General features: G+C 41.0%; 1 protein-coding gene across 1 annotated transcript; it reads right to left on the bottom strand.

Moving 5' to 3' along the window:
- Positions 1–1,736: 1,736 nt before the first annotated feature.
- LOC113687881 (cytochrome P450 72A225-like) lies at positions 1,737–11,985 on the bottom strand. Its single transcript, XM_072048924.1, has 6 exons — positions 11,429–11,985; positions 11,078–11,295; positions 10,559–10,803; positions 10,400–10,482; positions 2,297–2,586; positions 1,737–2,195 (listed from the first exon to the last, which is right to left on the bottom strand). Exons 1-6 carry the CDS (start codon positions 11,700–11,702, stop codon positions 1,770–1,772), a joined length of 1,536 nt encoding a protein of 511 aa, XP_071905025.1. The 5' UTR covers positions 11,703–11,985; the 3' UTR covers positions 1,737–1,769.
- Positions 11,986–12,125: the final 140 nt, after the last annotated feature.

Consider the following 12,125-nt stretch of genomic DNA (forward strand, 5'->3'; position numbering starts at 1 on the left):
ATTGGAAAGATAAAAAGATGTGTTGAAAATTGTTATGATGATGTAAGCAAATAAATTTTGGTAAATAATCCTCAATCCAAACAAACCTATGAGGTGAAAAATAAATTAATAAATTAAAACCTGAAGTCATGAAGTCAACATACAGAATGGGGTAAATTATGGTAAATTACTATACCAGCCCGTTCTTCTAAAATTTTTATCACACAATCTCCCTATTATTCCACAATATCCAATTGATGCCCCGTGACTTTGTGTAAAAGCAAGACCTAATAAATTACAAAGGAATGTGCATAGTTGTTTTAAATTTGAATACCTCATTAGTGGTCTCAATGGTTTATTATTATTATTTTTCAAAATAAATCTGAAGACTAATAATTTCGGGGAGAGTTAGATGTCTTTAAATGGAAAGTACATGTAGAAGGACAAAAAGGAGTACTGGCAAATGGCAACAAAATAGGGAACAAATCAAAATGAATTTTATTCAAGAATCATAGAGAGTTCCTAAAACAAAATTTTTTTTTTTTTGAGAGCAAGCAGATTAATTAAGTTGTTATATGGTAGTCCTTTTTAAGTATAGAGCAAAACTATAGCCCTTTGAGTAGAGTGGTTTTTACCAATTTGGCTAAACTTTGCAATTGTTGTGCTTAATTTTGTTGTCGATTTCGTGTGACTATTTACAATTGGCATGCCAAAAAGGCCGAAGAGTGGGAATTGCTGTATTAAAATTATATAGTTCCAATTAAATTTCGTATTACCGTCTTAAAGTAGAGAAAATGAGCATATCACTAATAGCAAAATGAGGTTAACATATTCATTTCATTTTTTTTTCCTAGTAGGGGAGGTGTGAGGGTTTAAGAAGTAGCAAGGGAAAAAGGGAGATTAGAACCTAAAAACTCTATATTCAGGGTCTCAACCTTCAAATTTAGCCACTAAGCCAATGTCTTCTCGGCGCATATTCATTTCATTTGATGATTCTAAGTGACCTTGCAGTGGATAGTTAATCAGAGCCGGACTATGATATCGATTGCCGCCTGAAATTGCAGTTGAATCATAGGCAAATTTATGATATCGATTGTTATGAAAAAGAAGTCAGAATCGGCATTGAAATTCATTCTTGGTTGTTTCTAGCAGAAAAAAGAAGAATGAGAAAATATTTTGGACCCACATTATAGCACATTTATGTCGAGTAACTACATAGTAGTGCTAGCCAAAAAAAATCAAATGAAGATTTAAAACACTACGTTAACTGTTTTGTCTTTTATTCTCCCGTTATTCTGTTCTCTTAAATTGATATTTCAACAATCATTATAACATTTTAAACGATAATAACAATATATTCATATATATATATATATATATATATATATATATATATATATATATATATATAAATAGGTAATCATATTTTTTACACATTTCCTCAGAGTTGCATTATGCAAAAGGTCAAACCACAATATTCTAAAAGTTTTGGTCTTAAAAGTCATTCTCCTTTTATTTGACTAATTCTTCCTGCCGGCCTACTTCTCTTCGGCCTAAAATTGCTCCCCACTTGTTCGTATTCTTCTTGTGTTCTATTCCGCGACATTTTCCATTTCCTACATTGTTAAACCGTGGAACGAATTGCAAGCCTACAACGTTGAAGGCAAATTAAACAAAGAGCCCTTAAACAACTTCATTTTAGATGTAAGAGAAATATATCAAACTTCATAACTTCGCAGCAAATTAAACAAAGAGCCCATAAACGGCCATTGATAACAAGATTTCTTGTTTTACGGTTTCTTCAAGATCAACTGAGCCCCATACTGGGGTTGAAGAGTGAGCACAACTTGAGGAGCATGTGCATAACTCGGCGAAAGCTCCCAAGAAAAGCGCCGTAAGATCAAAGCCAGCGCCATCTTTGCTTCCAGCATAGCAAAATTTTGCCCAATGCAAGTTCGAGGTCCCCAACCAAATGGAAAGAACGAGAGATTGCCTTTTGTAGCCTTTGAAACTCCCTCACTGAATCTTTCTGGATTAAATTCCTTCGCATCATCACCCCACAAGTCTTTGTCCTGCTGCAGCAAGATTGGGGCCACAAAGATGAACATTCCTTCGGGCAGTGATAGTTCGCCTAATTTAGTTTCTTCGGGAATCATTCGAAAAAGATTTGCTGCCGGTGGATATAGCCTTAGAACCTCGTTAAGGATCATGGTAACCTTTAGAAAAATAAACGTAAACAGAAGAATGATTAGTGGAGATTGGATCAACTATCAAAAAAGTGCTAAGATGGGAACATAATTTTGCAAGTTATACTTACAATTTTGAGGTGATTTAATTTACTAATATCAGGTTCATTGTTGTCAAAAACCTGTAGAACCTCATCCCTGGCACGAGCCTGCCAATCAAAATGTTGACTCAATAAAATTAATGTCCAGGCGAGCAATCCTGAGGTTGTCTCTTGTCCAGCCAAATAGAATAGCTTGCACTCCTCGATGACTTCTTCAAGGCTCATGCCGTTCTTATTTCCATGTTGTCGGATCTCATTCAAATTGGATTCCAATAAAATACCCAACAAGTCATCACTTGTAGCTTCACCTGTTTGAATTTCTGATAGAGCGGTTATTTGACGCATTTTGCACTGTTATTTTGTCCTAATTTTGGCTATTCACGGTGCTAAGAATTGAAATTTCACTCATATTCGACATTTGTGTGAATTGTAGGTGGTCGGCATAAAAAATGATCTCGCGAGGCAAATTTCCAGAAGATCTTTCATTTCAGAGCGCGGCCACGCCAGAAAAGGTCTACGCTACCTAAAAGACGGACCGTGGTCCACGTGAACCCGGAGCACTGGATTAGAACCTTTAAACAAATTGTGGGCCTCCTAACCCTTTGAAGACTTCTCTGGGGCGGCGGCTATAAAGAAAGGAAAAAGCAAGATTCAGAATCGCAGAGGACTTTTTAGCTTTAGTTTTCTTTTTCTACTTTTTGGTCAGACGCCTTTCTTGACTTTTGTTTTATTCTTCGGCAGCAATTACATTAGAAATTAGATAGCTTTAGCTTTTCCCACTTTTAGGCCGAATGGGTCAGACGCAAAATACTTTTCTTTCCCTTGCTTTTGGCCTTTACGTTTGACTCTTTCACTTCTGTCTCCGAATCTGTACAATTTGCGTGGGCTTTGGCATTGAATTCCGGGATTCAGTACGAATGCCAACGCAGAGATAAGGAAGACGCTTGCCTTTTTCCTTCTTCGCTATTTCACTGTTCCAGATTCTTTGATGTTTGCGTGGATGAAATTAATTAATTCGCGCGAGGCTGATACGATGAGGAGCGGCTAATTTCCTCCTCTACCCAAAGGTTGACGCGAGGGCGCGGTCCATAATATCTGTGAGATCTAATCGAATCTTCATTATTTCTTCCAATTTATTGCTATTCATGCGTTTCCTGATTTAATCGTTCATGGGTATTGTATTAATTGAATATCATCGACCGGGTATTTGATTTAATTTAATAGCCTACTGCCACGTTAATTAAATAGAATCCGAAATTATTCATTTAGTTAACACCCCGTGGCAACCACCATAATTGGTTTTATGATGGGGAAACGCAAGATCTAGCTTAAATAAACCCTCTTAGCGTGTTTATTGGTTAAGGTTGGGTTCTTCTAGCTTTAATGCAATTGGGTAATTAAATTCCTACGGTCGTACCTAGGGTTGTTATCTGGTTAGGGAAGCAGTCAATGGTCGTACCTTGACTGTCGAAAAGGTAAGGAAGAACTGGTTGTCAGAGCTTATTGATAACTATAACCAACCTAGTGATGAATGGGTGAAATATCTTTGCATCGATGATCATTTAATTGGACCGTGCCTGAGCAGTTGATCCTTTGGGTGGAATTTTGTTAATTGCTATTTTTAGTGAATTGTGCTTTGTGAGTTAGTTTTGAATTTTGTTTGTTTTATTTTATTTTTATTTGCCTCCCATTGAAAATCCCCCAATTTCATTCTACTAATTTGGAAAGAAATAATTTCCTACCTGCTCCCTGTGGAATCAACCCTACTTGCCATTGTACGCAAAATTAGTATTTTTATAGACAAATCCGGTATATCGGATCAAGCAAACTCTTCGAGAACAGGGTGAATCAAGTAACCCATTGCACACCTAGGGTCCATGCTCCAGTACTTGGATTTGTTCTATAATTATTTAATTGAGGTGGTAATTAGGACTTTTTAGTAATTATTATTGCACAGGTTCGGCACCTGTCAATTTTTGGCGCCGTTGCCGGGGAGTTGGCGTTTGGATTATTTGTTTCTTTTCAAATTCAGTTTTTATTTTATTTTTATTTTATTCTATTCTTCTTGGTATTTTTGCTAGTTTATGCCCCGTTCTTCTCGCACAGGTGAATTAGTATACGATCCTGAAGTTGAGAAGGCAGCGCGTAGGCGGAGGCAAGAGACCAAGAAGCGAAAAGAAGGGCCCTTATTTATTGCAAACAAGTCGGTAGAAGACGAAGTAAGTATGGCCAACACCCAAACATTAAGGGAGCTGGCTGCCCCGGAGCTGACTCACCAGCCTTTATGCATCACATTCCCCACTCTGGCTGAGAATACTGCTTTCGAACTGAAGTCGGGGCTGATTCACCTCTTACTTTCTTTCCATGGTCTCTCTGGCGAAGAACCCCACAAACACGTTAAGGAGTTCGAGGTGGTTTGCTTTAGTATGAAACCTCTTGGGGTCACTGAAGAGCAAATTAGACTGAGAGCCTTTCCTTTCTCCCTTAAGGATGCAGCAAAGGATTGGTTGTACTACCTACCAGCAGGTAGTATTACCACATGGGCACAGTTGAAAAAGAAATTCTTGGAAAAATTCTTCCCTGCATCCCGGGCTGCGAGTTTGAAGAAGGAGATCTGCGGCATTAAACAATATCTCGGTGAGTCCTTGTATGAATACTGGGAAAGGTTTAACAAGTTGTGCACTAGATGCCCGTAACATCAAATTAGTGAACAACTGTTAATCCAATACTTCTATGAAGGGCTCCAATCAACCGATAGGAGTATCATTGATGCTGCGAGTGGGGGAGCACTTGCAAACAAGACACCGAGGGAAGCGTGGGAGCTCATCGAATCCATGACAGAGAACTCCCAGCAATTTGGCTTACGTGAGAGCAACCCTCCCCGTAGAGTCAACGAGGTAGAGACTTCATCCATACAGCAGCAACTGTCAGAATTGACGTCTGTTGTTAGGCAATTAGCCATGAGAGACACGCCGCGAGCAAAGGTGTGTGGAATCTGTACTAGCATGGACCACTGCACGGACACGTGCCCCATTTTACAAGAAGATGGGGCGGAACAGGTAAACATGGCCGGAGGCGTGCCCGCGCCCCGCAGGCAGTACGACCCGTACTCCAATACGTACAATCAAGGCTGGAGGGACCATCCCAATCTCAGTTATGGGAATAGACAACAAAATTCATTTCCGAATCGTCCACCAGGATTTCAGCAACCATGACAACCGAAACCGCAATCCTCATCCTCCAACACAGGGAGTTCCTTGGAGGATATTGTCAAGAGTCTGGCTACGACTACCGCCCAGATCCAGCAAGAGACTAGACAGCTCCAGCAGGAGACCAGGTCAGTGACCACAAATATGGCTCAACTCCAGCAAGAAACTAGAGCCTTAACCATGAGCACCACTCAGTTCCAGCAGGACACAAAAGCAGGCATGAAAGATATGGAGACTCGAATAAGCCAAATGGCAACTGTCATCAATCGCTTGGAGTCCCACGCTTATGGAAAGTTACACTCACAACTCGAAGTAAATCCCAGGAATGTAAGTACCATGACACTGAGGAGTGGCAAGACACTGGAAGGGCCTAAAGAGGGAAATTCAAAAAGCAAGAGTGAAGAGGAGATAGAGAAGGAAATTGAAGAGGAAAGGCGTATTCGCAAGGATCCTAAGGTAACCGTCACTTCTCCGCCCACTATTAAATCTAACTTACCTCCTTTTCCTTGCAGGCTGGAGAAGACAAAAAAGGTAGAGAAGGAAAAAGAGCTTTTAGATGTGTTCCGAAAAGTGGAGATTAACATCCCTTTACTGGATGCAATCAAGCAGATACCGAAATATGCTAAATTTCTCAAGGATCTATGCACCCATAAGAGGAAACTGAGAGGGGACGAAAGAGTAGCGATGGGAGAGAATGTGTCAGCAATGCTCCAAAGAAAGCTTCCACCCAAGTGTGGAGATCCAGGTATGTTCACGATCCCCTGTAAGATAGGGAATACACCGATCAGGAAAGCAATGTTAGATTTAGGGGCGTCAATCAATGTGATGCCAAAGACCATTTTTGCTTCTCTAAATCTTGGACCACTTAAAGAAACAGCCATCATAATCCAACTAGCTGATCGCACAAATGCATATCCAGATGGGCTAGTTGAGGATGTCTTGGTTCAGGTAAATGAGTTAGTCTTTCCTGCAGATTTTTATATCTTGGACATGGAAGATGAAAAATCATTAAACCCGTCACCTATCTTGTTAGGTAGACCATTTCTTAGCACTGCCAGGACTAAAATAGATGTGAATGAGGGTACTTTATCAATGGAGTTTGATGGTGAAACTGTGAATTTCAATATTTTTGAGGCGATGAAGTATCCAGAAGAATCTAACTCGATTTTTGCTTTGAGCATTATTGAGCCTTGTGTGCAGGAAACTTTCGAATTAGACGGCAAAGACGCATTGGAAGTGGCTCTAATCAAGCATCTGGAGTTAGGTGTAACTCTTGATGTGGGCCTAAGGGAAGAATTGCTCCATACTGTTGAGGCCTTACACTCACTACCCATCGTATCTCCAAGGTATGAACTTACTTCTCTTTTTGTGCCAGAGGCTCAGACAAAGTTGCTGCCTTCAGTGGTGCAGGCACCGGAGTTAGAATTAAAGTCTCTCCCGAAGCATCTAAAGTACGCATTCCTAGGAGACCGGAAGACACTGCCGGTGATCATCTCTGCACACCTATCTCCAAGTCAAGAAGACAAACTGGTACGAATCCTTAGGGAGCATAAGGAGGCAATTGGGTGGAGCATAGCAGATATTAAAGGGATTAGCCCGTTCTTGTGTATGCACCGGATAAGACTCGAGAATGATGCAAAGCCGGTGAGGTAAGCACAGCGAAGATTGAACCCTCTGATGATGGAAGTTGTGAAAAAGGAGATACTCAAGTTTCTGGAGGTAGGGATCATTTTTATTTCGGATAGTCCGTGGGTGAGTCCTGTCCAAATGGTCCCGAAGAAGGCGGGAGTGACCGTGGAGGAGAACCAGGAGGGTGATATGGTCCCGGTCAGGAAAGCTACTGGGTGGCGTCAGTGCATCGACTATCGGAGACTAAATTCTGTGACTAAAAAGGACCATTTTCCCCTCCCTTTTATTGATCAGATGGTTGAACGACTGGCGGGTCGTGTTTACTATTATTTCTTGGATGGCTTTTCAGGTTACTTTCAGATTGCGATCGCACCAGAAGACCAGGAAAAGACTACCTTCACATGCCCATTTGGTACGTTTGCCTACCGTCGGATGCCTTTCGGCCTCTGCAATGCTCCAGCAACCTTTCAACGGTGTATGGTAAGTATTTTCTCTGAATATGTGGAAAAAATAATTGAGGTGTTCATGGATGATTTTATTGTATACGGGGACAGTTTTGATGAATGCCTTGAGAATCTGGCTCTAATTCTGAAAAGATGCATAGAGACGAATTTGGTGCTTAATTGGGAAAAATGTCACTTTATGGTAGATCATGGCATTGTCTTAGGGCACGTTGTGTCGGCTAAGGGAATAGAGGTAGATAAAGCTAAAATAGATCTTATTTCTGCTCTACCTTACCCCGTATGTGTACGGGAAGTGAGTTCATTTTTGCGCCATGTAGGATTTTACAGAAGGTTTATCAAAGATTTCTCAAAGATAGGAGCACCCCTGTTCAAGTTACTGCAAAAGGACGTGCCATTTGATTTCACGAATGAATGTAAGGTGGCTTTTGATAAATTGAAGGAGTCGTTGACATCGCCGCCTGTCATTCAACCACCAGATTGGAGCGTTCCGTTTGAAATCATGTGCGACGCAAGTGACTATGCCGTGGGGGCCGTTTTGGGGCAAAGAATTGGAAGAGTACCACACGCAATCTACTACGCGTCGAGAGCATTAAGTGGAGCCCAATTTAATTACTCCACGACGGAAAAAGAATTACTAGCTGTTGTTTTTGCACTAGAAAAATTTAGGTCATATTTGTTGGGTGCAAAAGTAATTGTTTTCTCTGATCATGCAGCCTTGAGGTACTTGCTGGCGAAGAAGGATGCAAAACCGAGGCTGATTAGGTGGATCTTGCTCCTGCAGGAATTCGATCTAGAGATCAAGGACAAAAGCGGAGCCGAAAATTTGGTGGCTGACCATTTGAGCAGGTTGCTCGCAAATCAAGAAGATCTACCGTTGAGAAAATCATTTCCCGAGGAGCAACTTTTAGCCATTAATTCGTCGGCACCATGGTATGCTGATATTGTCAATTTTTTGGTAGCAAACCAATTACCTGCAGGTTGGCCAAAGGCTAGAAGAGATAAATTAAAAAGTGACGCCAAGCACTATATTTGGGATGACCCCTACCTGTGGAGGCAATGCTCAGACCAAGTGATAAGAAGGTGTGTAAGTGCAGGTGAGTTTCATTCTATTTTGACTTTCTGTCATTCATTTGCAATTGGAGGGCATTTTGGTCCAAAGCGGACGGCTCGTAAAGTGTTAGAAAGTGGTTTTTATTGGCCTACTCTCTTTAAGGATGCATATTTGTTCTGCAAATCTTGTGATAAGTGTCAAAAGGTGGGGAATATTTCTCGTAGAGACCAAATGAGTCAAACCCCCATATTATTTGTTGAGATTTTTGATGTTTGGGGTATAGATTTCATGGGTCCCTTCCCCTCATCTTTTGGTTTCTTGTACATTATACTTGCTGTTGACTATGTTTTCAAATGGGTGGAGGCAAAAGCCACCCGAACTAATGATTCTAGAGTGGTCGCAGATTTTATAAGATCTAACATTTTTGTCCGTTTTGGAATGTCGAGAGCTATAGTGAGTGACAGGGGCACCCATTTCTGCAATAAGACAATCACTGCATTGTTTCGTAAGTATGGTGTGCTCTATAAAGTGTCCACTCCATATCATCCACAGACGAATGGGCAGGCCGAAGTGTCGAATAGGGAGGTCAAGTCAATTTTAGAGAAGATAGTGCGGCTTGATAGGAAAGACTGGAGTCTGAAATTGGAAGATGCTCTCTGGGCCTACCGCACGGCATATAAAACACCAATTGGGATGTCCCCATACAGGTTAGTTTTTGGGAAGCCCTGCCACATCCCGGTGGAATTTGAACACAGAGCATTCTGGGCGCTTAAACGGTGTAATATGGACCTTATGGAGGCCGGGGGACACAGAAAGCTCCAATTACAAGAGTTGGAAGAGCTAAGGAATGAAGCCTATGAGAACGCTGCAATATATAAGGAGAAGGGTAAAATTTTTCACGACCAACAAGTGTCGAGGAAGTTGTTTGTCATAGGGCAAAAAGTCCTGCTTTATCACTCGAGACTTAAGTTTTTTCCTGGTAAGTTGCGTTCCCGTTGGATTGGTCCATTTGTTGTTACTAATATTTCTCATTATGGTGCAGTGGAAATCCAAAGTCTTAAAACGGAAAAAATGTTCGTAGTCAATGGTCACCGTTTAAAACCTTATTATGAAGGGTTTAATAGTGAGCAAATGGAGGTTCTATTCCTTGATAATCCAGGTGGTGAAGTCTAAATAGTTGAAGGCCATGTCTAACCAAAGACGTTAAAGAAAGGTGCTGCTTGGGAGGCAACCCAAGTGATCATTCTTCATTATTCTGCAATTTTTCAGTTTCCTTTTAATGTTTTGATTGTTTTTGTGGTGTTGGACAGAAGAATAGGGGTTCCAAGGCGTGCCCACGCCTTGACGGAAATTCGTTTGGACATCATTTAGATGTTGTGGGCAGAAGACCATGCCCTCCAAGGCGTGCCCACGCCTTCCAACCCCTCCGATAGCGAAAGTAAAAAAAAAACAAAAAAAAAAATTCAAAGAAAATTTTTGACCCAGACCCTACTTTTTCCACTTCGTCTTCTTCTTTGCTTGGCCTTGTCAAGTCCTCCAAGTTCCTCCGTTGAGATTTCCCTTGTCCTAGTTTTAGTCTCTATTTCACTTTCCTCTTTCCACCCATCAGCAGATCTGCGCGACGCAGACCAGCCCGCCGCGCGGGTTTTCTTCTCAGGCCGCAGCCCAGCGCCGTTCGTTCCAGCCGCGCGCGCGACCTGCCCCTGCCGACCTGTCCCCTGCGCAGCAGCCCCTGTGTGCGAGCCTTCTCTGTCCGCACGCCTGGCACGCCCAGCCAAACTTCGCGCGACCCTGCCGACCTTCTGCATAACTAATGAGTTTACTTCCTTCTGCATTCTTTTGATCCTTTTTGTTGGCACAAAACTGAATGCAAAATAGCAATAACCAAATAAGCTAAATGATACAATTACAAACTAGAAATTGAAAGACAGTAACGTACCTCCACCCTGGAAGGTATATGGATTGCATAACTTGCTCAAAATACAAAGCCTGTTCTCTTTGGAGTTCAAAAATCCTTCGCCCTTTTTCATAGTTGCTACCAAAAGCTGTTCTTGAAATTACATCACTAGTAAATGTTTGAAGATAAGGCCACACATCTAATTCAAAAGATCCTTCTGCTGGGGCAAGGTTCTCCCATTTGCTTAACATCTCATTACAACTCAGATAAAATGCTGGCACCATGTACTGGATGTGAAGGAGAATCAAAAGCGTAAGTCTTCCAGCTTTTATGTTCTTCATTAATCAAAAAGTAAGAATGGAAATATTATTCAGTGAAATTTTAAAATTGGAAAGGCTGCATTTGGTTCTTTATCTGGACTAGATTGGAACCATAACTACATTTATATGATGCAATACCAAACACTAGCCAATTCCATGTCTGATAAATAACAAGAAACGGCCAAAAGCATGTAAGATATTGAAACAGCACCAAATTTCAGGAGAAAAAGCTAGAAACAACCTTCAATTTCTCTACATGAAAAGCAGGATTCAATAATCTTCTGTGTTTGGCCCATTTTTCTGTATCCAGGCTAGCAAGTCCTAGTGCTCGAAGTTTACTGATTGGATTTGCCCGAGGCTTCTGATAAGTAAAATTTTTTGTGAAGACCTCCTTCACTTGTTCAGAATCCAAGATAACCATTGCCGGCCTTGGTCCAAGCCAAAAAAAGCTATTTTTACCTACAAAATAATTTTTGATAAGCAACTTATCCACTCTTTAAAAAAAAAGATTGGGTCAACCCATATATGAAATGCATGATTGCCGAAAAACACAGCAAACCAAATAGTCTTCGGGCAAATTTGGAGAACAAACCTTTATGTTGCATTGTTTCATTGATGAAGGGCATGATTCTAGGCAAGATATCATCTGTTAAAGAAATTGGTTTGGACTTAGCCTCCTCAAGCATCCTTCCCATGTCTCTGGTGTCTCCAAACAAGAACCCGTAAGAGTTTCCCTGTAGACCTTGCCGCCTGAGGCGTTTCTCCATCTTCTTTGGTGTGATCCAAGCCCAATTCAAGAATCTCCATGCCCCGATGAGAAGAACTATGACTGATGAAGCTCCAATCGAGCTATAGAAAAATTCCATTTTCTCTGATGCGCTTCCACTCCTTCAGTCAAACTTTCTGCTGGCAGGGGGAACTTGCTAAGCGGTTAGTTATTAAGGACGGAGAACCTCAACTTTGGGACACATCATTCTGAAATCTATGCATATCCATCTGTAAAATCGGTAAAGACAAAGTAGCTTGATGGTATGTTCTATGTTTACGGCATCTGCTAAAATGGAGATGCTCTGAGACTTCAACACTCACCTATAAAGGACATTTGAGCCTTTAATATTCTTGTTTATGGTAAAATGATTTTTCTACTCGTTCACTTAAATTACTATATGAACACACATAATACAATTATTATATCCTCTGTATTTAAACGCTTTCCTAGTAACTATACTTTTTAAAAAAAAAAAAAATTAGCACTCTTGAGGCCACCCTTTGAGAACAAATCAACAAAG

The sequence above is a fragment of the Coffea arabica genome, chromosome 5e, assembly GCF_036785885.1.
Source record: "Coffea arabica cultivar ET-39 chromosome 5e, Coffea Arabica ET-39 HiFi, whole genome shotgun sequence".
Taxonomy (NCBI): Eukaryota; Viridiplantae; Streptophyta; class Magnoliopsida; order Gentianales; family Rubiaceae; genus Coffea; species Coffea arabica.

Bases quoted from the DNA above. Each gene is read 5' to 3' on its own strand.
- LOC113687881 (XM_072048924.1), bottom strand. From the start codon at position 11,702: ATGGAATTTTTCTATAGCTCGATTGGAGCTTCATCAGTCATAGTTCTT. The intron at 10,483-10,558 runs GTACGTTACTGT...TTTTGCATTCAG, and splicing joins ATATACCTTCCAGGGTGGAG to TTTTGTGCCAACAAAAAGGA. The intron at 2,587-10,399 runs GTTTGGCTGGGC...CCGCTCTATCAG, and splicing joins GGTCGGCAGGGTCGCGCGAA to AAATTCAAACAGGTGAAGCT.